This window comes from Giraffa tippelskirchi, chromosome 2, assembly GCF_054371585.1.
Source record: "Giraffa tippelskirchi isolate mGirTip1 chromosome 2, T2T-mGirTip1v1.2.pri, whole genome shotgun sequence".
Taxonomy (NCBI): domain Eukaryota; kingdom Metazoa; phylum Chordata; class Mammalia; order Artiodactyla; family Giraffidae; genus Giraffa; species Giraffa tippelskirchi.
The window spans coordinates 103,712,051-103,738,902 of record NC_137276.1 but is presented as its reverse complement, the minus strand read 5'-3'; the positions used below and the strand labels follow the sequence as shown (position 1 = coordinate 103,738,902).

The 26,852-nt window shown below is 42.5% G+C and overlaps 3 protein-coding genes across 27 annotated transcripts in view; 2 read left to right on the top strand and 1 right to left on the bottom strand.

The window, feature by feature from the left end:
* The window catches only part of ASTE1 (asteroid structure-specific endonuclease 1), a 50,588-nt gene extending 29,865 nt beyond the window's left edge, over nucleotides 1-20,723 (bottom strand). Inside the window, exons 1-8 of one of the 11 annotated variants that reach the window (XR_014076730.1) lie at nucleotides 19,470-19,829; nucleotides 18,626-18,797; nucleotides 17,159-18,481; nucleotides 8,492-8,702; nucleotides 6,421-6,610; nucleotides 3,629-3,828; nucleotides 2,969-3,118; nucleotides 1,610-1,747 (exon numbers count right to left, since the gene is read on the bottom strand). Coding sequence is in view for 10 of the 11 variants with exons in the window: in XM_081569885.1 (XP_081426011.1) it covers nucleotides 3,498-3,828; nucleotides 6,421-6,610; nucleotides 8,492-8,702; nucleotides 17,159-18,463 (2,037 nt within the window). In the remaining variant the exon portion in view is untranslated. Of the gene's footprint in view, nucleotides 1-1,367; nucleotides 3,119-3,474; nucleotides 3,829-6,420; nucleotides 6,611-8,491; nucleotides 8,703-17,158; nucleotides 18,482-18,625; nucleotides 18,798-19,295; nucleotides 19,830-19,853; nucleotides 20,299-20,597 lie in introns of those variants that run through there. The other 10 variants (XM_081569890.1, XM_081569886.1, XM_081569891.1 and 7 more) reach the window with 10 other exon arrangements.
* LOC145538214 (protein CFDP2-like) lies at nucleotides 10,887-16,116 on the top strand. Its single transcript, XM_081569893.1, has 2 exons — nucleotides 10,887-12,568; nucleotides 12,667-16,116. The coding sequence occupies exons 1-2, from the start codon at nucleotides 12,453-12,455 to the stop codon at nucleotides 14,129-14,131; spliced, it is 1,581 nt and encodes a 526-aa protein (XP_081426019.1). The 5' UTR covers nucleotides 10,887-12,452; the 3' UTR covers nucleotides 14,132-16,116.
* Nucleotides 20,023-26,852, top strand: part of NEK11 (NIMA related kinase 11) — a 278,952-nt gene continuing 272,122 nt past the window's right edge. For 13 of the 15 annotated variants that reach the window (XM_081569880.1, XM_081569871.1, XM_081569867.1 and 10 more), the window contains exons 1-2: nucleotides 20,023-20,127; nucleotides 23,322-23,599. Coding sequence is in view for 14 of the 15 variants with exons in the window: in XM_081569871.1 (XP_081425997.1) it covers nucleotides 23,373-23,599 (227 nt within the window). In the remaining variant the exon portion in view is untranslated. Of the gene's footprint in view, nucleotides 20,630-23,321; nucleotides 23,600-26,852 lie in introns of all 15 variants that reach the window. The other 2 variants (XM_081569868.1, XM_081569877.1) reach the window with 1 other exon arrangement.

Below are 26,852 nucleotides of genomic sequence, written 5' to 3'. Positions count from 1 at the left end.
TGGAGAGCCATCTTTTTAATAAGACATCTCTCCAAAAGAGTATTTCATTTTAAATTGGAACAAGTACAGAATCAGTTCTAGCTGCCCTGACTGAAATGCACCAATGAAAGACATTATGAGATAAGTATTGAGTACTCCACTAACACCGCACTAAGAATCCAGGGTCCCTGTGTCTGGAGTCAGATACTAGTGAGAGTTTGTCCCTTTACAGAAGTGGAATTATTTCTCCTGGTCTTGTGAGTGACCGCTTGCTGGGTGCTGCCGGGTTCGTGGTGTGCAAACCAACCAAATAGCATGTGCTAGAGAGCAGTGCTCAGTGAACTCGGGAAGCCTCACTGTGTGGGAGACTGGTGGTCTTAGGGTTATGGGGTAGGGCCAGGATACAACCCTTGCAGCTGCAGGAAAAGGTAACACTTGCTCCTAATTTTCTCTTGTCTTTAAACACATCCTGAAGTCTTTCAAGTTGGGTTTAAAAACACTCCAGAAAATTCCTTGGTAATAAGAAAAAAGGACAGATGCAGCAAAATGCTCACACAGGGCCTGTTCCTTCTGGTCTTTATTCATTGTTTCCTGGAGTTGAGGTTGGCCGCTGCTTCGCACCCTTCCAGCACTTCTCCACTTTCCAGTGTGGCTTCAGCCTGGCAGCTCTGCTAAAGTTGCGCTAATGTTCTCGCATTCTTGCCCTTCTCAACTCAGCCGTATTTAACCATGTTGACCTGCTCTGCCTCTGCCACAGTGCCATGAGCTCTGGTTTCGTGATGCCTTATGTCTCTGCCCAGCACCCTCATGTCTCCCAGAGCCCTTGCTTTGCTCTTGGCTCTCAGGTGTGGATTTAATAATAGCTGTCATTTGTGGCATGTTTTTGTGCTGGCCACTGTGCTAACTAACTTAAAAGTACACATCATTTTATCCCTTGGACAACAATGTGAGCTATTTTGATTCCAGTTTTACAGATAGGGTGTGTGTATATGCTCAGTTGTGTCCAACTCTTTGCAGCCCCAGGAACTGTAGCCCACCAGGCTCCTCTGTCTGGTGTTTTCCAGGCTAGAATACTGGAGTGGGTTGCCATTTCCTACTCCAGCAGATAGGGTAACTGAGGCATAGTCATTGGTTTATTTATTTTATGCACAAAGGAGGAAAAGATAGATAATTGTAAACTCTTTCTAGCTTCTAAAACTAATTGGTTTGAGTTACAAATTCAAATATGAAATTAATTTGAATTCCTTTTTTGTCATAATTATTAAGAAAGGCCTTTAAATTTATCTTTATAGGATATACATATTCAACTTTCCATGTCCAGGTATCTCAAAAAGGATTTGTACAAATAAAAGTTTAATCACAGCTAAACAGTGAACAACATCACATTATGGTGTTTTTCTCTCCAGCTTTATTCCTAAAATGTATTGATCTTAGCTGTCCAAAGTTCTTTTTATTACTTAAATTTCTAATTGAAGACTTAACATCCCCAAAGATTCAAGTGAAATTTCAGTAGCTAGAACTGAATCAGAAAGAGCAAGGTCTAAAGACTTGATTAAAAAACACAGGAAACAGGTTTTCCAAGTGGAGTATGTGACGTTCTACATGTGGACCCATCCCCTCCCGTACTTACTCTGAATCACATCCCTATCTCACAGCCAAGCTCAAAAGCTATGTCTGAGAATCCTCAGGTTTCGCCTCCTTGTCCTCATGGCCGCTCTCTCCTGACTGTAGCCTTCACTCTGTACTTTGCCATTTTGCATCTGATGAACTGCATCATAAAATGTTCTCATTATTTCACTGTCTCACCTCCCCTTGCAGCTTACACAGGTATGACTTTGAGGGTCAGGTACTATGTCATACTTCTTTGGTAAACCCCTCGGATGTACTGTGGGGCACTTGTGACCTCGTGCTTAATAGACACAGAAGATACATACCAGAGTAGGTAACTTTTCTGAATTCTCAGAGTAAGAGTTAACGGACATTATTAGATTTTAACTTTATTGCAAGGCTAGATAGTTTCAAGTGAATGGCCCTAATTCCAACAGTGAAAGAAAGGAACCTGTTTTCTTATGTCTACTGAAAGAAGGAAGGCTCCTTTGATTGAAAAATTCCTGTTAATGAAAGAAAAAGGTAAATGATACAATTCAATTTAAAATTGAATTGTAGCCCTACACAATTAAATTATGTAGCCCTACACTCTTCAGTTTGGTGCCTATCAAACCAGTACACTTGCCAAAGCAGAACTGGGAAAGAATGGTTTTTCATGCAAGGTTGGTTTTAAAAAGCACAATATTTAAAGCAATTATCCTCTAATTAAAATTTTTTTTAAAAAAGCAGTGTTGATGATAAGCCAGGAAATAAGACACTGTTACTAGTATAATTTCTCGACTGGCCCCCAGCTCCAACAATCAAGGAAGACAATTTTGATAGGACAAAGATCTTACATGCTTGCATAACTCAATGAAACCATGAGCCATACTGTGCAGGGCCACCCAAGATGGATGGGTCATAGTGGAGAGTTCTGACAAAACATGGTCCACTGGAGGAGGGAATGGCAAACCACTCCAGTATTCTTGCCGTGAGAACCCCATGAATAGTACAAAAATAACTGAAGATAGGCCTGCTCAAAAAACAGCTGAAACCACATTTAGCTGCTGATGGAATATAGCAATGAGACAGTAAAGATAGCAGGAACACCATCTGCATGAATACATAAAAAATGAAGGTTGGAGTATACTCTCAGATCTTGCCCAAATATATTCATTCCCCTTGCTTTTCTATTTTCAATTCTTTATTTAGAACCGGCCATGTCTTCACTGTTCTGTAGGTGTTTCTAATGTTGGTAGCCTCTAGTGTGTTCCAGAGCAGTCCCTTTCAAAGTCTTGACTGCAGTCCACAGTAAGAAGTTGCACAATCCATGATATGTGTATCTGATAATTCCATTTAAAAATGCTGGCTATGACATCAAATTACTTGCACATCCCATTACCGGGATGCTGTTTCTTCTTTTGCTGGGACCATTACAGTTTCAATTTCTGTTCTAGAAGTGCTCATCAGACCTGCCACGGGCTCTTGTCAAAGTACTTTAGAGTCTCATTTTCTGTCTGGCTGCTTCTATCTTCCAGGGCCTAGACCTTTCCTAATAAAGGATGAAGAAGACACAGATGTAAAAAAGTTGTTTTAAATGATGGTAACTCAGCTTCAGCTTATAGGAAGTAACTGACATAGGATTTCTGTTCTTTTTGAAAAAACATAGCTTGGACTGAGTTGCTGCAATTTGAAGACTGTAGACTATTATTAACTTACTGAAATGGAACGTGGCAACTACAAACATGTTTTCACATGTGTTTAAGAAATACAAAAAGTTTACTTAAATCACTATCAAAAGCAGAATACAAAATACTTTGCAATTCAAAGTACTGCAATGTTTATCCACTCACAGATTAATTCTAAAGAAAAAACTCTTTATCATTTCAAGGGAGGTAACACAAATTCTTGATAAGAATTATAAACTGAGTTTATTTGAGCTCCGGGGCCTCCTCGTGCTCATCCAAGGTCTCCACCATCAACAGCTCAAACCGATTGTTTCCTTCATGCCAGCTCCTGGCATTCAGGGTGGTTCCCCCTCTGTTCCCTAACCAGATGATACCTGATTTCTTCTGCTTTCTTCTTTTTGAATTTAGTTTACCCTTTGGTAGGAATAGTTCAGCAGGGGCACAGGATCTTGTGGCATTGAACAGATGTTCGTAGAGTTGCTGGGCCTCAGGACACAAGCGCAGGAGGCTCTCCACCGAGGCTGACGTCAGCAGCTGTCGGCACAGCCCATGCACCAGGCTCCCACTGTACAGTCTGCTCAGGGAAGAGGAGAGGGTATCATTATAGCCGAGGCTCCTGCACTGGGACAGCTGTCACTAACGTGGCTTCAACAGATGCATCAAATACTGAGAGTACTACTTCTATAAAATCATTATTACTTAAGGATAATCTGTTTCTTGAAAGAAGGAACTGAATTGTTACAAAGATTACTTCTTGGCTGGTAATACTTAGAACTTTTTATCTACAAAGTAAATGATGGGTGCTTGCTGGTTCTGCAACTGGCCCCAACTTGAGCAGGCCTCTTAACACTTCAAAGAAAAGGAATTAAAATGCCTCTGATTAAACAAACAGGTAGGCTGTTGAAATACGAGAAAATTTAATTGCATCATTTGTGAGGTCATTGGTTCACTTGGATTAAAAACTCCACAAATACAAGCTGAAATGAACTGGAAGCCACAGATTTAATGTTAATATATAACTTACTGCCAGGGTTGACTGGTACCTTAGCAACTGATGGAGAACCACCATTTACTTAGTATAAATCATCACTTTTTAGAGCCTCTGATGCTGAGATGCAGGAACAACTCTCCTGCTGAAATCACTATTAAGGGAACTGTTTCTGCTGTTTTGTTTTAAATGGATCCATGGTCACTAGAGAGGATCCAGTCAAGGATGGCCAAAATTATTAAAGGAAAGGAATAAAGAATCCATAGGTCAAAGGGCAATTCATCTTATTTGGTAGAAAGTTCCAGGGTATATTAATGTAATAGGGGCCTGGCTGGGTTGGCAGGTTTGTGTGGCCACCTGCGATTGCTAGGGGTCCGTGGGGGCAGCTGAGGCCTAGGTGCTGTCAAGCTGGCAGGCCTGGTGGGCCGACGTGCCGGCAGCAAGAGCTTCGGGCACTGCACTCATGAAACGGGCGGGGCAGGCGCCTGGCCCTCAGCACAGGAGAGGTAGCCAGGTGGTTAGAGGTCCTGCTGTGTCAACAGTCAGGGTCGCAGGGGTGCCAGGACAATGTGGGGACAGGCAGATTACAGTGTTCTCCGAGTCTGAGGCTGAGGACCAGTTGGGCAGGGTCGGGGGACCTGGTTCTGAGTGCACTGGCAGCTGAGATCTGCCTCTCGAGCCAGGCCTGGGTGAGAGGACCAACTGGGTGCTGGACAAGCGCTCCTGGGCAGGGGACTGGCCCACACGGGGACCCTCTGCTCTTAACCAGGGCCTGGACCTCAGAGGATCAAAGTCAAGCCTTGGGACTTTGAACAAGTAAAATGAGGGGTAATGCCATTGCTTTGCCTAAGGAATCAGGTGTTAAAAGCCGCAAGGAAGCAAGGAGACAGAATTTAATGCTCCCCCTTCCCCTTCTCTGAACAGAGAATAACTGTTTGTTAGAAGTGTATAGGAATATCAGGACCTGACCAAGAACAAGGGATCTGACACCAAGAAGTTTGCAACAACTAACCATGCCCTCCCTCACTTTTCCTATAAAAGGGCTTTGCTGAAAGCTTTTGGGGAATTTCAGGTTTTTAAGGCACAAGCCACCCATCTCCTTGCATGGCCCTGCAATAAACCTTTCTCTGCTCCAAACTCCAGTATTCTGGTATTATTTGGCCTCACTGTGTGTCAGGCACACAGACTTACCTTCAATAATATTAACAACAGTATTTACTGCTAGAAAGCTTTGAATTTGAAACATTTCAAGTCGTACCAGCACACGTGAAATGCCTCCGTATAAAATTCATTTATTCAACAAATATGTGAGTACTTACTGAATGCGAGGCTCTGGGGCTATAATAGTAAACACAGCAAGCAAGTCCTTAGCCCTCCCAGGGCTTATAATCAAGTGCAGAGATATATGTAACTGTAAGTCTATTTTCTAATCGTCTCCCTTTTATGTTTCTCACTCACTCCCTCAAATATACAAATCACTCAGATGTCCAGTCTGTTGATCCTACCACCCTTTTTACTGGCCCACACCCTACTGCTAGCCTTTCCTTACACATTTTACACTCCACAGTCAAACGTTAACCCACTTCCTAGCATGCAGGCTGTCTCTCCCTTCTTCATACTTCGTACAAAAAAATCTACATCAGCATCTAATAGTCACATCACTAAAACCTCTGTGACAACAGAGACTTTTTAGATGTTTTTCTCACTACACCCTAGCACAGAGTAAATATTTACTATCTGAATGAATGAATGAATAATATGCCGAGTGGTAAGAAATGCAAGTACAAAGACACAGAAGGGCAGCAGGACTACAGAGACTGGAAGTAGAGAATATTTCAGTAAGATCATCAGAAAAAGCCTTTATACTGTGAAATCTGAAAGAAATGAGGGAAAGAGTTATATTCTACCAACAACTGCCTCTTGTTTTTACTTTTACTTTAAGGAACTGATTTTTTTTTTTTTTTTGGAAAGCTTTTAACAAAAAATCATGGAAACTTTCTTTGGAAATATGGAAATAATTTAATATTTTTTAAACTTAGCATTATAGTTCTTCAGCTATAACAGTGATTCAAGAACAATTATACTAAATTTGATTTCGTTAAAAAATCTTCTTTGCTTTAAATGTAAATAGAACTTTGACATGTGGCCACCTGAACCGGTTTCCTGGTACGTACTCACCGAGTTAGGTCTGGCTCCGGGAGAGGCGTGGACAGCAGTTGGTTGAGATACAGCCCCATCTGCAGGCAACACTGCCACTGACAGAAGATGTGAGCTGTGTCTAAGTCCAGCCGTGTGCCCGGTGGTGCCTTCACCCTCTGAAGCTCTTCATACAGCATCTCAGCACCACCGCCTCGCACAGCTTTCTCCTCTAGATAAGAGACAGAGCCAAAGGGCAGTATTTCTAAAAATATTGTATCATCTTGTAATATTTTTCCATACATAAAACTTCAGATTCCATAAAGAAAAAAACTAGTTTAACCAAAATGCTTTTCTTTTCTGGCTCTTTGTTATTTTCATGTCAATGTAAAAGCCTTTTGACATATAAACTGAAATATTTATACTGAGATGCCTTTTTAGTGACAACCTAAGTCTCTTGCCTGGAGAATCCCAGGGACGGTGGAGCCTGGTGGGCTGCCGTCTATGGGGTTGCACAGAGTCGGACACGACTGAAGCGACTTAGCAGCAGCAGCAGCAGCAGCAAGTTTATTCAACCCCAAATTCTTTACTTTTCCTTAAAATAATATCTCTTCCTCTGATCTACCACCTGACCTTAAACATCTGAACTCTCCAAACCCTAAATCTGTCTCTGAAAAATACCAATTACTATGAAAAATCCATTCTCTTTACTATTCTCTTTCGCTGAATTTCCTCAAAGAAAGAGTCGTGTGTTGAAAACACGCTTTAACTTCTGTTTTATGGGGAGAAAACAAAAGTAAGACTCTCAGAGAATCTGGCAAGTCATCCACCTGCTCAGTGTTGAAAAGCAGCAACCACCCCAGGAGACCTGCCTGTCTCCTGGTCCACACGCAGGTCCACACGCTGCCTGCTTTCCAGACCAACTTGGAAGGAAGGAAAAAGAGGCCCACCTTTTACCAATGAGCGAGCAGCAAGGCACTGAGCCTGCCTGGGGTGGGGGTGGGGGGGCGGTCCACATTACTCAAAGAAAACAAACAGACCCTTGACATGCCCCTTCTGTTGGACTCAGGTAAAAACCTAATAGGCTGGTGCTCTGACAATCTTCTTAAACTATGTTTATATTCAGTGAGGGGAAAAACCCTAACTTCTCTCCTAATTGGTAGCGGGCTGGAGCTTACTTGCTTTGCAATAGTCACTTCTGACAGCTGCTCTCACACTGGGGTGTCCTGGAGTCTGTTGGTTCATCGTTTCATGAACTTAATTTAAATAGCAAATGTCAGAGTAGTGCTGTCCAGAATTTCCTGCAATGATGGGAATGTTCTACATCTGTGCTGTCCAGTACAGCGGCCTCTAGCCACTTGTGGCTCCGAGGCATTTGAAATGTGAGTTCATTGAGAAGCTGAATGTTCAACTTTAAATAGCCACAGCTATTTAATGGCTCACAGCTATCATTTTAGATGGTGTTTTTCTAGAGTGTGACAACTATTATACATGTTGGATAAAGCTCATAATCTTGTACAAAGAGTAATTTCATTAGAGGATTGACAGGCTCCAATGCTTCAATTTTTATTTCACCTGGTATTTAAATGAAGATGAAAGTGCCTCAAAGTGTATTTCTCTAATAGAAAGAGAAGTTACTATTTCTACCATCATAACTTATATACTAATAGAAACTTGCAGTGGAGAGGAAAAAAAAAAAAAAACAACAGCACAAGCATTAACGTTTACTGTTATTGTAGGTGTTCAGAAGTTCCACTAATGGGCAATTTGACACAAGTCTCCAGGGGAGATGCTGCTGCTGCACTGAAGAGAGGGACAGGGAACACAGAGTACAAAATACACATGACAGTCGTGCTTTCAAGACTCAGCCTTGGGTGCTGTGGGGCAGGTGGGTGAGGCAACATCAGCACATCTTCACTGCTGTGCCCTTGCGGTCAAGGCACATGTGGTGCTCAGAAAGATTGATCAAGGAATCAGAGATGTCTGGGTGCCCCACTTCTAAGTTCTGATACAACTGATGGAAGTAAATAGTCCGGGAACTTTTGTTTGTTTCAACTGTTGATTATATGCACATACTCATGAAGACACACACCTGGAACATGCAGGTACCTACCAGGGCTGCTGACCATGGCATGCAAGGGCCCGAGCAGCATCCCCAGCAGCAGGGCCTGTAGGTGATGCAGCTTCAGTGTGGCCTCTGTGTGCTGCACCCAGTAGCAGCTGACAGCGACAGGCAACTTCAGCGTGCCAGGGACTGGGTCCAGGAGGCTCTGTTTCACCTTCAGCGTTTCTAACAGAAGCATCTGCCGGCTAGCCAAAGAGAGCTGAAAATACACACCGGACATTCTGTAAGTTACTTTGGGGAATGTCTTTTTTTTTTTCTAGTATGAAGACATTTTCATGCAAATGAAACTAGATCAGTTTCTTATCTTCCTGTGGAAAAAAAATCAGCCTCACTTAAAGCATTTAGAACCTTCATAAGGGGTGGCATTAAGTTTGGTGACTGGCTGGACGTGCCGTCGTCCTTGTTTGCATCAGTCCACGCCCCAGTCCACAACCCGTGTGGGCTGCTGGTTATCTTCAGTGTGCCCATCACCTGGGAAGCTAGTGAAAACAATCCTCAGGCCTTATGCCTTAAAACTGATTCTGTAAATCTGAGGGGAGCCCAGAAATCTGCATTTTAACACTTCTGCTTTAAGAAACAAAGATCTACATTCAACCCTACCCTTACCTGCCAGTGACTGTGCAGGCCCCCTCCTCCATGAGGGCATCACTGACCACCTCCAGAAGGCAGACTGGGATGACATGCACCCTCTGCAGCATCCCACGCAGCCTTCTGTTTGTCTGGGTCCTGACTCAAATGTATATCTTACTGTTTTCTTCCACAAGAGAAATGCCACTTCTAGTGGCGGGTATATTCCAGGGGAACAGGAATATTTAAGGGCTGCCTGCATTGTGCTAGTAACTCACCATACCAACTTTTACTCCAGGCTTCACATAAAAGGAAGTAGCAAGCTATGAGAGCTTCAGGCTTATGGTTGAAATAATTTTAACTTAATGAATATCTTTTCTTCCTTCTTTTCGATTTTTATTTTTAATTGAAGGATAGTTTTCTTAAGATTTAAGAAACATGAGGGACCTTGCAGATCACAGAGCTTCACAGATAAGGAAATTAGGACTATTAAAAGAGCACCTCAGGGTGACTTCATCAAACTCGGAGAGGAAAGATAATAGTTTGTATTAGTGATGTCTGCACAAAGCCAGAAAAGACTTCCTTCTTAATTTTCTGGAAAGATGAGACTGCATGGCACATACCTCGCCAGTAAGTAAGTGTGTTGACAGCTGAAAACGGAGATGTTACCTTGAAGTAAAACACATTGTAACTGACACAACAGTTTCATTGTCAATGTATGACAGCTTTAATACAATAATTTATAGGTGCTGGTTTTAATAACTGAATACTCTGATGAAATTTTTTAAATTAGAAATACACAAAGTGGTTTACAGCACAGTCTTTGGGAAGTAGCATTAATTACTTAAATATATACCTCATAATCTCCTAAACTGATAAAAGGACATACCAAGCAAAGCTAAGAAAATACATGAATTCTTTTCTGATGTATGCTTAAATTATTGAATTCTCTAGCCAAGTTACAACTTTTATGAACCAAGTAGAGTCTGGGCTTTGACTTCAGACAGGTTCTCCCCTCATAACTCTGCAGCCATGAGCAACTGTCTGAGCTTTTCTACAGTCCGGTCTGATCATCTATATAATGGACACTAAGATGCATTACACAAGATGTTTTATAAGACTCACTCATCCATGTTCCCTTCCCAAAGGGGGAACTGATCTGCTCACAGCCCTTAAATCTAGTTAGGGTTCATCAAATGTTAACAAATCTGGAGAAGAAGCTGCCACAGAGGCAGAGGAGAAAGGCTGGTCTCGGCACATTGCATTACTCTCCAAGAATGACCCCTTCCATCTCTCCTTACAGATAGCCTCTTGAGGGTTCACTTGAATGGGGCTCTGTCCACCACAAGTAACACAGCGAAAATGGAAACTCTATCCTATGTGGTTACTGTGGGAACTAAGTAAGAGATTGTATAAAGTTTCTATTACAAGAGCTGGCACAGAGTAGATGAAGTATTATTATTTTTTAAACTAAAAAAAAAATTTATTTATTTGGCTGCATAGAGTCTCAGTTGTGGCATGCAGGCTTAATTGCAGTATGTGGAATCTTCCCGGACCAGAGATCAAACCTGCATCCCTTGCATTGCAAGGCGGATTCCCTACCACTGGGCCACCAGGTAAATCCCAGGGGAAGTACTATTGCCACATGATGTGAAGCAAACAAAATGAACAGATACTATCACAAAGTTTCCATATGTGAACTTCACATCTCTGGAATCACATCTGCACTGATACCCTTTAGAATTACTGTGGGCTAATCAGAGCTAAGAGCATTGAATTAGAATACAGAATTGAATGTTCCAATGGAAACCCATATGACATCACTGCAGATACAACTAAAATTTCACCTCACTTTGAATACAGGTACATGATGAGAATACCTGTCACCTCCACTGAGCCAGGAGTATTATCACACTGCACTCATTGATTCAACTTGATTTTCAGGTGGGAAAAGTGTCCCAACCCCTGTGTCATACCATACACACACACAAATATCAATTCCAGATAGATTTCAGATCTAAATGTGAAAGGCAAAATTTTTTTCATGACTTTGGAGCAGGAATAAGTAGGTCACAAAAGTGATAGGCATAAATAATGAAATTTTAGACTGTATTAAGAACTTCTGTTCATAAAACATACTAGAGTGAAAAGACAATCCATAGTATACTCCCCACAATGCATGTTATTTGATAAAGGACCTGTATATAGGAATAAACCAAAAAACAGGAATACGGGAAAAGACTTTGAATGGAAGCTTAACAGAATATGCACACGGCCAATGAACACATGAAAAAGTGTTCAAATAAGTCATCAGAGAAATGCAAATTAACACCCATGAAATTGGCTAAAATGATGGCAACCATATGAATAGCTACAATTTTTTAAAAGGATAGAAGACATCAAGTAAGGGTAACAGTGTAGAGTCAGAGGAATGCCCATAAACTGCTGGTGGGAATATTTATTGGTGAAACCACTGTGCAAGAGCACCTGGCAATCTCCTAGGCTGAACATATGTGTGTCTGATGTCCCAGCTACTCCACTCCTAGTTGACGTATAACTAGGAATGGAGTAGCTGGGACATATGACAATGTGAAATTGTCACGTTCTGTTGAAATGTGACCATATTTTTACTAAATGCTGTGCACTCAGGTGTTCATAGCACTATTCATAACAGCCTAAACTGCAAACTGCCCAAATGCCCATCAGCTATTAAAAAAAAATAGCTGGAAAAATCAATTGTGGCATATTCCCTCAATGTAAAAATACACAGCAATGAGAAATGAATGATCTGCAACTACACACAGTGATATGAATGAATCTCACTAATCTCATGAACATCATGTTGAATAAAAGAAGACAGATGACTTATAAAGTGTAAAAAGTAACTGTTCAATGTTGTTAGAGATCAAGACAATGATTACAAGAGGCGAGGGAGAGAGTGACTGGAGCCACACTGGGGCAAGCAGGGGTGCTGATGAGTCTTCATCTGGGTTCTCCTTATGTGGAACTGTCAAGCTGGTCAGAACTCATCAAGGTACAAATTATCTGTGCACTTTGCTATGTGGACACACTCAGGGAAGGATGGAGGGCAAAGAGGCAAAGGAAATATTTAGGGCTGATGGATGCACTCACTAGCTTAATTGTAGGATGGAGTCACGGATGTAAATGTACATCGAAACTCATCAGTGTGCACATTTAAAACAAACATTTCATTGTACATCAGTTACTTCTCAATAAAGTCATAGATTAAAAACAAAAAAACGGCCTCCAACATTGCACCATTTATGTTGTGAGTAGAAATGTAATTTCAGCAACACATTTAGAATGTTGCTGTTGGAGGATGGAGGGAATCAGATGGCATCTTGAGGCTGAAAAATGAGGCATGTGGCTTCATATAATCAGTGGATTGGTTTATTATCGGATAACTCACTCAGCTGGTGATAGAAGCAAAGTCCGACGCTGTAAAGAGCAATATTTCATAGGAACCTGGAACGTTAGGTCCATGAATCAAGGAAACATAACCAATCTCAGTTTGGTGATAGAAGCAAAGTCCGATGCTGTAAAGAGCAATACTGCATAGGAACCTGGAATGTTAGGTCCATGAATCAAGGCAAATTGGAAGAGGTCAAACAGGAGATGGCAAGAGTGAACGTCGACATGCTAGGAATCAGCGAACTAAGATGGACTGGAATGGGTGAATTTAACTCAGATGACCATTATATCTACTACTGTGGGCAGGAATCCCTTAGAAGAAATGGAGTAGCCATCATGGTCAACAAAAGAGTCCGAAATGCAGTACTTGGATGCAATCTCAAAAACGACAGAATGATCTCTGTTAATTTCCAAGGCAAACCATTCAATATCACGGTAATCCAAGTCTATGCCCCGACCAGTAACACTGAAGAAGCTGAACTTGAACAGTTCTCTGAAGACCTACAAGACCTTTTAGAAGTAACACCCAAAAAAGATGTCCTTTTCATTATAGGGGACTGGAATGCAAAAGTAGGAAGTCAAGAAACACTTGGTGTAACAGGCACATTTAGCCTTGGAGTACAGAATGAAGCAGGGCAAAGGCTAATAGAGTTTTGCCAAGAGAACGCACTGGTCATAGCAAACACCCTCTTCCACCAACACAAGAGAAGACTCTACACGTGGACATCACCAGATGGTCAACACCAAAATCAGATTGATTATATTCTTTGCAGCCAAAGATGGAGAAGCTCTACACAGTCAGCAAAAACAAGACCGGGAGCAGACTGTGGCTCAGATCATGAACTCCTTATTGCCAAATTCAGACTTAAATTGAAGAAAGTAGGGAAAACCACTAGACCATTCAGGTATGACCTAGATCAGATCCCTTATGAGTATACAGTGGAAGTGACAAATAGATTTAAGGGACTAGATCTGATGGACAGAGTGCCTGATGAACTATGGACAGAGGTTCGTGACATTGTACAGGAGACAGGGATCAAGACCATCCCCATGGAAAAGAAATGCAAAAAAGCAAAATGGCTGTCTGAGGAGGCCTTACAAATAGCTGGGAAAAGAAGAGAAGCAAAAAGCAGAGGAGAAAGGGAAAGATATTCCCATCTGAATGCAGAGTTCCAAAGAATAGCAAGGAGAGATAAGAAAGCCTTCCTCAGTGATCAATGCAAAGAAATAGAGGAAAATAACAGAATGGGAAAGACTAGAGATCTCTTCAAGAAAATGAGAGACACCAAGGAAACATTTCATGCAAAGATGGGCTCGATAAAGGACAGAAATGGTATGGACCTAACAGAAGCAGAAGATATTAAGAAGAGGTGGCAAGAATACACAGAAGAACTGTACAAGAAAGATCTTCACGATCCAGATAATCATGATGGTGTGATCACTCACCTAGAGCCAGACACCCTGGAATATGAAGTCAAGTGCGCCTTAGAAAGCATCACTACGAACAAAGCTAGTGGAGGTGATGGAATTCCAGTTGAGCTATTTCAAATCCTCAAAGATGGTGCTGTGAAAGTGCTGCACTCGATATGCCAGCAAATCTGGAAAACTCAGCAGTGGCCACAGGACTGAAAAAGGTCAGTTTTCACTCCAATCCCAAAGAAAGGCAATGCCAAAGAATGCTCGAACTACCGCACAATTGCACTCATCTCACATGCTAGTAAAGGAATGCTCAAAATTCTCCAAGCCAGGCTTCAGCAATACGTGAACCGTGAACTTCCAGGTGTTCAAACTGGTTTTAGAAAAGGCAGAGGAACCAGAGATCAAATTGCCAACATCTGCTGGATCATCAAAAAAGCAAGAGCGTTCCAGAAAAAAACATCTATTTCTGCTTTATTGACTATGCCAAAGCCTTTGACTGTGTGGATCTCAATAAACTGTGGAAAATTCTGAAAGAGATGGGAATACCAGACCATCTGACTTGTCTCAAGAAACCTGTATGCAGGTCAGGAAGCAACAGTTAGAACTGGACATGGAAAACAGACTGGTTCCAAATAGGTAAAGGAGTATGTCAAGGCTGTATATTGCCACCCTGCTTATTTAACTTATATGCAGAGTACATCATGAGAAACGCTGGGCTGGAAGAAACACAAGCTGGAATCAAGATTGCCGGGAGAAATATCAATAACCTCAGATATGCAGATGACACCACCCTTATGGCAGAAAGTGAAGAAGAACTAAAGAGCCTCTTGATGAAAGTGAAAGAAGAGAGTGAAAAAGTTGGCTTAAAGCTCAACGTTCAGAAAACTAAGATCATGGCATCTCGTCCCATCACTTCATGGGAAATAGATGGGGAAACAGTGGAAACAGTGACAGACTTTATTTTTGCGGGCTCCAAAATCACTGCAGATGATGATTGCAGCCATGAAATTAAAAGACGCTTACTCCTTGGAAGAAAAGCTATGACCAACCTAGACAGCATGTTAAAAAGCAGAGACATTACTATGCCCACAGAGGTCCGTCTAGTCAAAGCTATGGTTTTTCCATTAGTCATGTATGGATGTGAGAGTTGGACTGTAAAGAAAGCTGAGCGCTGAAGAATTGATGCTTTTGAACTGTGGTGTTGGAGAAGACTCTTGAGAGTCCCTTGAGCTGCAAGGAGATCCAGCCAGTCCATCCTAAAGGAGATCATTCCTGAATATTCATTGGAAGGACTGATGCTGAAGCTGAAACTCCAATACTTTGGCCACCTGATGCGAAGAACTGACTCAGTTGAAAAGACCCTGATGTTGGGAAAGATTGAAGGCAGGAGAAGGGGATGACAGAGGATGAGACAGTTGGATGGCATCACTGACTTAATGGACATGAGTTTGAGTAAACTCTGGGAGTTGGTGATGGACAGGGAGGCCTGGCGTGCTGCAGTCCATGGGGTCACAGAGTTGGACACGACTGAGTGACTGAACTGAACTGAACTATTGCCTGTGCCATGCCATGTCATGCTAAGTCACTTCAGTCATGTCCAACTCTGTGCAACTCTATGGACGTAGCCTGCCAGGCTCCTATGTCCATGGGATTCTCCAAGCAAGAATACTGGAGTGGGTTGCTATGCCCTCCTCCAGGGAATCTTCCCGAGCCAGGGATCAAATCTGGGTCTCTTAAGCCTTTTGCACTGGCAGATGGGTTCTTTACCACTGGCAATAAGCATGTGCAACCATCACTAATTCCTGAACATTTCATCACCCAGAAAGAAACTTTTTCCTATTAGCAGTCATTCCTCATTGCCACGAAGGCTCCTGGACCCACCAATGTGGATCCTATTCATTCTGCCCGAGCTGTTACCAATGGGGAGGCTAAAAGGGCTAGTTCCTGGTCACCTGTGGAGGCATTCTGGGCTGGATGATTTCTGGTTGAGGTGCTGTTCTGCCAAATATAAGATGTTCAGCAACATACTTGGCCTCTCCTAACTAGATGGCAGTAGCAACTGGCCCCTTCCCCAAGTACTACCAATCAAAAGTGTCCCCTGACACTGCCAAGTGTCACCTGGGGGCAAAATCACCCCCCATGGAGAACCAATGGTGTATAACCTTGGGAGGACTCCAGCTCCTGATTCAAACCCCTGAGGAGGCTGTCATGAGGTCCTATATCCCAGAGCTGACAGGCACTTGGAGTGGCCTGGGAGACTCCTGAGTCTGAATACTGAGCTGGATCTAATGTGCTTAGTCGCTCAGTCATGTCCGACTCTGTGCGACCTCATGCCAGGCTCCTCTGTCCATGGAATTCTCCAGGCAAGAATATTGGAGTGGGTAGCCATTCCCTTCTCCATGGGATCTCCCCAACCCAGGAATCGAACCCACATCTCCTACATTATAGGCAGATTCTTTACCATCTGAGCCACCAGGGATCTAACCGCCCCCCCCCCCCCGCAAATAAGTATTACAATTGGAATTGTGAATTCATCTGCATTTAATTTATAAAGATAAGCAGCTTCATACCTATTTGTAATTTTTAATATATTTATGTAATATTACTAAAAAACAATGTAAAGACTGGGATCCAGGAGACTTTCTTTTAACTTGAAAAGGGGGTTGGTCTGCTATTCAGGTTTAAGCAACAATGAGTTAGGTTAAGACTCATGTTTTCAGTATCAAACTAAGCAAATCATCCTGATGCCATAAACCTCAAGTCTAAAAAAAAGTTCTCATCAATAAACATGAAAAATTAGGTTTAAGCATCAGTATCAATTTTGTTAATTGCAATTCAGTGCAGTCTGAGATATTAGTTATGCCTTTGGTCAAGGCCTGAAGGCAAACTTGCCTTTTTCTGCAGCTCAGAACTTTTTCCCCTTTCATTTTTAGTCACTAACTCCATTCTATTACTAGCTAGTTAAGAACACACCAGTAGTAATAACCACAAAGATAACACATGCTACTGAAGTACAGTGGAAATGGTAAATTTGGCACTGAAGGATCTAGGTTTAAGGCCTAGCATGGATAACTCCCTGGTTGATGATTCATATAGTTACTTACTTAGAATCCTAGTTTTCTCAGCTACGAAATAGAAGCGATATAGCAACCGAACTCAGCTTGTTAAATTGAGAGCTAATACATATGAAAGCACTTTGTAATTTACAAAAATTGTGGTGGTATTACAAACACTTACCTCAGTCAATTTGCTTAAGTCAGAATGATCCTTGGGTAGTTCTACTGCATTAACAATTGATGTTTTGATATTTTTATTAATCCTTTCCACTTCGCTGAAAGCTGGAGGCTGAGGAGGCAGTGCATCCCAGGCCACATTTCGCACACGTGGAGGAGCATTCACAAGGAGCCCATAGATGACTTGCCGGATGGGCAGAGAGATTCTGTGGGCGTTTGGTCGCTGCATGCTTTCCACCTGTGTGTGGAGAATGGTCCGTCTCAGCACCAGAGCATCGCTGATGAAAGGGGACAGCTGGCCCCTGGCTAAGGCCGCAAGCACCCATGGTGGTAAACCGGGATTCCAGGTATCTGGGCAGGTGTAAGCACCATCCTGGAAGAAGTCCTGAAGCCTTCCCTGGGCCTGCAGGTACTCCTCCATGGAGCTGCACAGAAGTTCCTTCACGGTTCCTCGTCTCTTTTTGGGGAGATGGTTCAGAACGCTGTCTAATGCTTCAGTAGGGTCAGCGAAATGAGACAACCAATTTAGAAGTCCCAGCACCCGGTGATGTCTCCTACCTTTAGAATTGGCAGCCCCAAGAGGGAGTCGTACTTTACTCAAGAACGTCTCCATGACAGGCAAATTAACGTGGTCATTTCCACACAGCACCGCGAAAAGAGGCAACAGCATTTTGTTCATATTGCCAAAGTGAGAGCACAGCGCATCAAGGAAAAAGCACTTGGCGGGGATGTAGCAGTCTCGTGTGCCCTTGATGGTGTTCACATTTTTCCACTGAAAGCCATTCAATGGGCAAAACCCACTTTTCAGGTCAAAAATGCAAAAGTCACTATCGGACGATAATACGGGGCAATTCCAGTGATTAGCAAGGGTCATAATGTCCCGATCTGCTTCTGAAAAGCACTGGACGAAATATACCTGCAGCTTGATCAGAACCTGTATGAACACCTCTCGGATGAGTAAGGGGCACACATACCCACCCCCGCCAACAGAAAGGGAATGGGCCATCTGGATCTTCTCCCTAGCTCGATCCTTTAAAGTGTTAAGCTTCTTATCTGAAATGTCACATCCTCCATCTAAGACAACATATGGAGAGATTTTACAAGCAAATAGTGATTCAAAGAATTTTTGTACAACATCTGTAAAAGAGTCATAGTCCCCTCCATAACGCAGCTCCAAGTTTGAATTGAAGTAAAGCCGGTGGAAGAGGGAATAACCGTCAATGATAATTTTTGTGTCTCGCAACTTAACATCAGTGAAGAACTCATTACTATGATCTTCTACAAAACTCATTAGCCCTCGGATACCCATGATCGTCTGAAGGATTGCCTGTTTAAAACAAGAGAACACATTTCTAATTGATGTCACAGATGGGGAACAAAGTTACTGTTTCCAACACCATCAAATGAACAGCAAAGGTTATGAAGAAATCTTTAAATAGAACACATTAGGTGTTAGCACCTTAGCTCTTACCTAGATTCTGAACCAACACCACTTAGCTGAGTTCTTTTTCATTCTCTCTCGCTTTCCCCAAGTGTTACAAGGCACAAATTCAATGGTTTCGTAGAATCTGATCTTTGGGCAGGGACAGAGGCTGCCGACGTACAGAACTTCTGCAGACTTTAATATTGAGACAGTCATCATCCTACAACACAGAATATTTGTTTTGTGGGGTCAAAGTAAAAGGTCCTAAGCTATAAAAATGATAACCTCGATCACTTAATAAATCAGAAAACATAGGCTTCAGTTAACGACTGTGCAGGGTCCCTGATATGGATCCAGTTTTTCTATTTTGATAATCAGAGTCTGAGAATTTCTTTGAGACCTTGGCTCAAAGGCCTGTCTTAATTAGCATAGTTCCAAGTTTCAAGCCGGGAGGAACTGAATTCTCCAGTTTCACCCTAACAAGGGGCTCTTTTCATCTGTCTCTGCCTATCTGCCAGATTACTGAACATACTCTTCCCCAACCAGCTAAGTCCCAGGATAAGAATTGCTAGTTTCTCCTTTGGCCTCAGGCTCCAATATGGCTCAGCAATGCACGGTTACTAATGCTGTGTTTATTTAAAACTGTGAGATTTTGTCAAACATGGATTCTTTCTTTTGCATTAGTTTTTATTTTTAAAGAAATTGTGTTAGAATTTACCTTGATTATAGAGTTTTGGGGCTTCCTCTTGCATTCAGTGCCCAATTCACTTCACCCCAGTATTGGCCCTGTGTGTCTCAACACCTTACCCTGTAGGGTACCTACTTCTCTGCAAGTCTGTCTTCTAAAGCAAATGAAAGTAGACACCACATCAACTCATCCCAGGCTAGTTACAGCATCTTGCAGAGTAGATGTTCAACAAATTAGTGCTGGATAGGAGGGAGCACAAAAGGTCTGCTCCAAGTCCTCAAACACGGGCCTTCACACCCGGTCCCAAAGCCGGCAGCGGCCACCAGCTTGGTCCTCTGGGAGGACCAGCGGGAACCCGGCGAGAACTGGAGGACCTAGCAAGTGAGCCAGACCTCCCGAGCGGAATCGGAAGTCTCCGCGTTTGACGTCACGGAGAGCCCGGTTCCCGGAAGTCTGTGGCGCAGACGCCGCGCGGTGTGAGGGGTCCCCAGGCCCTCGCTCGAGGTCATTCAGGAAGCACGCTCAGAATGGCTGCTGTTAGGCTAGTGTAGCAAGGCCCGCGGGACCGGTCACCTTTTCCCCGCCCACCTGGGTCTGCGCACACTTCCGCTTAAATGACCCGCTAGGGGGTCAGCTCCGCGACTTCCCGGTGTGCCCTGCGCCTGCTTCCTGGCAACGGCGCCCAGCAGCCGCGCCCTACTTCCTGGTACGGCCCGCGCTGTCTCCTTGGCAACGCCCCCAGCAGTCTGGGTCTCTCGCTCGCCGGGCTCGGCAATCGAGGTGTGAGGCTGCGCCTCCGGACTCCGGGTTACTGGAGGGGCCCTGGGAGTGCGCGACGCACCCTCGTCCTCCACCCGGAAAGGTACGGGGAGACTCCTCAGGGCGCGCGGGCGTTCCGGGAATGTGATGGTTTCGGGGCCGCCTCTCCCGGACTCCGAATCCGCGCCTCCTCACTTCTCTTGGCTCTTAACCTTCTGGACCTGCTCCAGACCCGGGAGCATGTGTGGCTCGTGCCTCCTCCGTTTGTGTTAAGCTGTTTTGGGAAAATGTAAATTTAAAAATTTAAGGCAAGGGATTATTCGTTTGACCTAAAGGTTCAAGTTTTCCTTAAGGTTAGATTCCTACTTTAGCAGAATCTGGTGTCAGATCTGCTTCTTCTCCATTGTTGTTACTGAGCCAAGATTGATATAACTGCCAGCCACACAGTTCCACCCCCAAGAGTCAATGTGCAGCTTTCAGACTCTTATCTCCCTTCTCCCACCAAACACACTTTGGGTAGCAGCTGGTTTGCTGGACATTTATCTGCTCTGACAGAGTTTACTGAACACCTACTCTGTGCCAGTCGCCGAGGACACAGAAAGAAGGTGTGCTCCTTGCGCTCAGGTTCCTTCACAGCCTCTGTAAGGTGGGGGCAAGGGAACACTGACCAGTTCTCAGGTGGCTGTGCGGCCGCAGAGAGGAGACTGATGAAATCAGCGGCCCTACGTGGGACTGGGGAGGGGGCAGCGGATTGTGACTGAAAGGCTGGGCTGGAGGGAGCTCAGTCTGGAAGTCTTCTGTAGCCCTGGTCACTTCGCTTAGACACTGCTGGGCTTAAATGCTCATTTACCAATGAGAGCTCCTGGGAAAATGAACTTCCTCAGAACTATTCTGGCCTTTCCTAGGCCGGGATCTTTATCTCATCTCTCTGATAAGGAGGATTACTGATAGGGTCTTTTCAGTTGAAAAGGTTATGAGTCCATGCACTTTTCTTAACAGCTTCATTTGGCCAGAAAGCATCACTTTTATGGGATCAGAAGCAAACAAAGATACATTGGGAGTCCTGTTCTCCATTTGTTTTTTCATCAGTTCAGTTCAGTCGCTCAGTCGTGTCCGACTCTTTGCGACCCCATGAATTGCAGCACACCAGGCCTCTCTGTCCATCACCAACTCCCAGAGTCTACCCAAACCCATGTCCATTGAGTCAGTGATGCCATCCAACCATCTCATCCTCTGTCGTCCCCTTCTCCTCCTGCCCCCAATCCTACCCAGCATTCGGGTCTTTTCCAATGAGTCAACTCTTCGCATGAGGTGGCCAAAGTATTGGAGTTTCAGCTTCAACATCAGTCCTTCCAATGAACACCCAGGATTGATCTCCTTTAGGATGGATTGATTGGATCTCCTTGCAGTCCAAGGGACTCTCAAGAGTCTTCTCCAACACTACAGTTCAAAAGCATCAATTCATCAGTAAATTTCACTAATATTTTCTGTGATCTTGATAATCCCACGTAATATAGGGATTTCAAGGTATGGGCCCCAGCTCTGAAGTTCCAGTCCAATGTGTTTTAGTATTGTTGTGATCACCTAGCCCCTTAGGTAATTTGCCTCCTCCTTCCCTCCCTCTCTTCCTTCTTTGCTTCCTGCCTTCTTTCCATCCTTCGCTGGTTACTAGTTTTCCTTCTCACTGGCATTAGGAGAAACTTAACTGATTAATACATTATTTCATGAAAGGAAGAGGTGTAAATAGACATTTCCTTGTTTATGTTCGATTCCAAGGATGTTTGTGATTGGCCACCACCATAATGAAGCCCATTGGCCATACACCTCAAACTACACAGGTAACATTTTGTTTTCTCATTATGCACAATAGGTTTTTGTTTTATAGCTTTGGAAATGTTGAATATGGACTGATCTGACTCCAAGGCCCAGTATTCAATTTAAAATCATGCTTTCTTAGCAATTTTTTTCATAATTATTAGCAAAACATTTTTCATTTTGATGAAAGTGATTTTACCATGCACATACTCATATGAAACAGTCCTGATTTTCATAATTCTGCTATGCATATATAGCTTCTTGAGGAATTACAGCTTTACCTATAACAAATTTATATTCAGCTAATAATAAAATACAATTTTAGATTTGAACTGCATTTGTGAAACTTCTTGTTTTCAATCCAGGGAGATTATTTTATACACAGTGTGTATAATGAAAAAACTTCAGAAACCGGATCAGAATTTGATTGGGATGGGAAAAAATTCATTTCAAATCCATATCCCTCTTCACATCTATAATAACAAATGCAAATATCCTGGTTTAAAATCTACAGGAAAAAAAATCGAAAGAAACCAGCATCATGATAATTTCTGGTTTAATCCTAACTCACCATTTGTTTGGAGAATGCAATGGCAACCCACTCCAGTCCTCTTGCCTGGAAAATCCCATGGACAGAGGAGCCTGGTAGGCTGCAGTCCATGGGGTCGCTAAGAGTCAGACACGACTGAGCGACTTCACTTTCACTTTTCACTTTCATGCATTGGAGAAGGAAATGGCAACCCACTCCAGTATTCTTGCCTGGAAAATCCCAGGAACAGGGGAGCCTGGTGGGCTGCTGTCTATGGGGTCACACAGAGTTGGACACGACTGAAGCGACTTAGCAGCAGCACCAGCAGCACCATTTGTTAGTCAAAATAGACATAAGGGACTTCCCAGGCGGTCCAGTGGTTAAACCTTCTCCATCCAACACAGGGGCTGCAGGTTTGATCCTTGCTGCAGTAGCTAAGATCCCACATGCCTTGTGCCAAAAAACTGAAAAACATAAACAGAAGTAATATTGTAACAAATTCAATAAAGACTTTAAAAATGGCCCATATTAAAAATAATAGACAAGGTGAAAAGAATTACATAAAACTTGATGCAGCTGTGTATATTTTAGAAAATTATAAAGTTCTTTTATTTGGATTTTTTTTGAAAAGTAGGCAGGGAGTATAAAATCTTAAACAGATTGTTGATTGGAAAACATATATACATCTCAGAACTTTGGGGAAATTTGACTGTTACTCAGTTTTGCCAAACTTGGCTATCTGAGGGAAGGCTCTGTTTTTGTGAAAGACTGTCTTATATTGGAATCTGCAGTATCTCTACCTTTCAACATTTTCTCAAGTAGTTAGAGTTAACCAACATTGGGTCATTCAATCCACTAATCAAGGAATCAGTATCACTATCAGAAACTTACATTTTTTGTTAGGAATAGTTCAGCACCTATTAGATCTGACCTCTGGATCTTTCCTCTTTAAGGCATTGACCAGTACCACTTGGATGCATTTGACTATCTCCTAGGAGACTTGAATGAGACTTGGAGTTTCTATAAGCAAGCAAACAAACATTTCTGTCTTGTTTGGAGCAATGCTGAAATTCCAAGAGGCTGCTAAATGTGTGAGTGGATCAATAGCTGTTTCCACATGTCCAAAGCCCTTGATCGCGAGAAGATACATGCTTCAACAGAAACTTGGCAGCGGAAGTTTTGGAACTGTCTATCTGGTGTCAGACAAGAAAGCCAAACAAGGAGAAGAATTGTAAGTAAAAAATACTTCATGCAGATCTGGAGTTGGCTGCTGTGTATGTGCAGCTCTTACTGTTTACTTTGCTCTTTGCATTAAAATAAGAATTTAGTAAGAGATAGAAAAGCTCCTTGAATGGTATCTTCAGATGAGATTTTTAAAGGCATTTCAGCAGGTGAGTATAACATAATGGGGTTCAGTTCAGTTCAGTCGCTCAGTCGTGTCCGACTCTTTGCGACCCCAGGGACTGCAGCACGCCAGGCCTCCCTGTCCATCACCAACTCCCGGAGTTTATCCAAACTCATGTCCATTGAGTCAGTGATGCCATCCAACCGTCTCATCCTCTGTCGTCCTCTTCTCCTCCTGCCTTCAATCTTTCCCAGCATCAGGGTCTTTTCCAAGGAGTCAGTTCTTTACATCAGGTGGTCAAAGTATTGGAGTTTCAGCTTCAACATCAGTCCTTCCAGTGAACACTTAGGACTGATCACCTTTAGAGTGGACTGGTTGAATCTCCTTGCAGCTCAAGGGACTCTCAAGAGTCTTCTCCAACACCACAGTTCAAAAGCATCAATTCTTCGGCACTCAGCTTTCTTTACAGTCCAGCTCTCACGTCCATACATGACTACTGGAAAGACCGTAGCCTTGACTAGGTGGACCTTTGTGGGCAAAGTAATGTGTCTGCTTTTTAACGTGCTGTCTAGGTTGGTCATAACTTTCCATCCAAGGAGTATGCATCTTTTAATTTCATAGCTACAGTCACCATCTGCAGTGATTTTGGAGCCCCCCAAAATAAAGTCAGCCACTGTTTCCATTGTTTCCCCGTCTATTTGCCGTGAAATGATGGGACGAGATGCCATGATCTTAGTTTTCTGAATGTGGAGCTTTAAGCTAACTTCTTCATTCTCCTCTTTCACTTTCATCAAGAGGCTCTTTAGTTCTTCTTCACTTTCAGCCATAAGTGTGGTGTCATCTGCATATCTGAGGTTATTGATATTTCTCCTGGCAATCTTGATTCCAGCTTGTGCTTCATCCAGCCCAGCGTTTCTCATGATGTACTCTGCATATAAGTTAAATAAGCAAGGTGACAATATACAGCCTTGACATACTCCTTTTCCTATTTGGAACCAGTCTGTTGTTCCATGTCCAGTTCTAGCTGTTGCTTTCTGACCTGCATACAGATTTCTCAAGAGACAGGTCAGGTAGTCTGGTATGGGATAGATTATATGAAAGTAAGATTTTTATGCATACCAAAGTCTCAGTAACAGCCTTGCTTCAGCTTAACTTGATTGGGACTTGAACGAGAAAATAAAAATTGTTTTATAAAGATTGCATTTTAGAAGGCTGAGAAGGCTGAGCACTGAAGAATTGATGCTTTCCGACTATGATGCTGGAGAAGACCCTTGAGAGAGTCCCTTGGACAGCAAGGAGATCAAACCAGTCAATCCTGAAGAAAATGTAGAAATGTTATGAAATGCAAATGGATGGTAATTCACATTTGAAGTAAATAGAATGTACTGAAAGTGAGTGAAAGTCACTTAGTCGTGTCCAACTCTTTGCGACCCCATGGAGTAGTCCATGGAATTCTCCAGGCCAGAATACTGGAGTGGGTAGCTTTTCTCTTCTCCAGGGTGTCTTTCCAACCCAGGGATAGAACCCAGGTCTCCCAGGCAGATTCTTTACCAGCTGAACCACAAGTCAAGGAAATATGATATTGACTTTTTTTGGCTTTTTTCCATGGAGGGGTTGTTCAAAGTCTGTAGTCATACAGCCCTCAAAGTAGAAATTTAAACAAAACAGAGGTTCCCATCTCAAGTTATCTTGTATTTATGATGCACATGTTACTTTTTTCCTTTTGATTTTAATTGAACCCTATAAACTCATGGTAGAGAAAACCTCTTAATGCTATGGACCGTACATCTCTTACAAATAATGATGAATCTTTATTTTTAACTTAAAGTTGTTTGAATTTGCTGCAGTGATAACTTAGTTGGAATTGAAAATAAGAAACGTGTACATCAGAAACACAGGAGGAAAAGAAAGGAGAAGGAAGAGTGATCCGACAAACTAGCCCTTAACTTGAGAAGAACAAATTTCCATCCCGTAATCTGCTCTATCTTAGAGGGTTTGATGCTACTCTGAATTCTTCCAGCTTTTGCCCAATGGTTTAAAATCAATGTGATAAACTTCTTTCTACTTCATAATATGCCATAAAAGCTATAAAAGTAATTGTTACACTGATGCTACTATTTTATTTATTTAAAAAATCAACCTTTTAAATGGTCTCTATGCCCAGAATTTTTAAAAGTAAATATCTAGACTTAATAATTTTTGATGAACTCCTATGTGAAGAATTGGAACAATGCTGGCACTTTTCTGGTGTCCTTAGAACATTCTTTATGACTCCAAAAAATTTTTTTACCTTAAATACTAGAAATAACCCAGACATTTAGAACAGGATAATAAATTTATGAAAATTATTAGAGACTCTTTATGGAGACATTAAAAGTAGACCTAAATCTGACCCAAGAGTTATAAAAATCACAGTGTAAAGAATTTTGGTTTCTTCAACTAATGAGAAATGTGAAGAATTTTAGAGTTAACAGGAGGTCTAAAAAGTTGTATTAAGACTAAACTTGAAAATTTCAAACTTGAGATAATGGGTGATAATGGGTCTGTGTATGTGTGTAAGTGTGTAGGGAAGCGGGGAGGAGATTGGGAGAGAGGAGGGGGCTGGGGACGATTGGGTGGGAAGTGATTTGTTAGTGACCTTTGCAGTACCTGAACTTAAGAATTATGACTTGAGCTGAAGAAAGCCTGGATGTGTAGAATGAATTCAACAGTGAGGATAATTGACAAATCATTTAATACGAAAGTTCTAGTCTAGAATCTCTCAGACAAGAATCATTCACCATCAGAATCTCTACAACATATTACATACCAGTCATAGTCAGTTCAGATTCGTTTGGTTTGGCCTGCAGAGTTGTTTCTTTTAAAATCTAAATTAGCTGCCAGTATTTAAAAATGGGTAGCTCTCCTAACAACTCTCCTAAAGTTGAGCTTTTCATCTTCTCTTGAAAAAAAATTAGAAGATTTGATCATATTTGCTAATGCTGCTGCCTGTGTAGCCAGTGCAGACTGAAGCTGAAGGCAGTGGCCTTCTATAGGCAGATCCTAGAGTCCTCTCCAACTGGCTACATTCTTTCCCCTTCTTACTGTCTCTTACACTTTCCACTACTTGCCTGCTTTTGTAGACATTTGACTTTAGAGC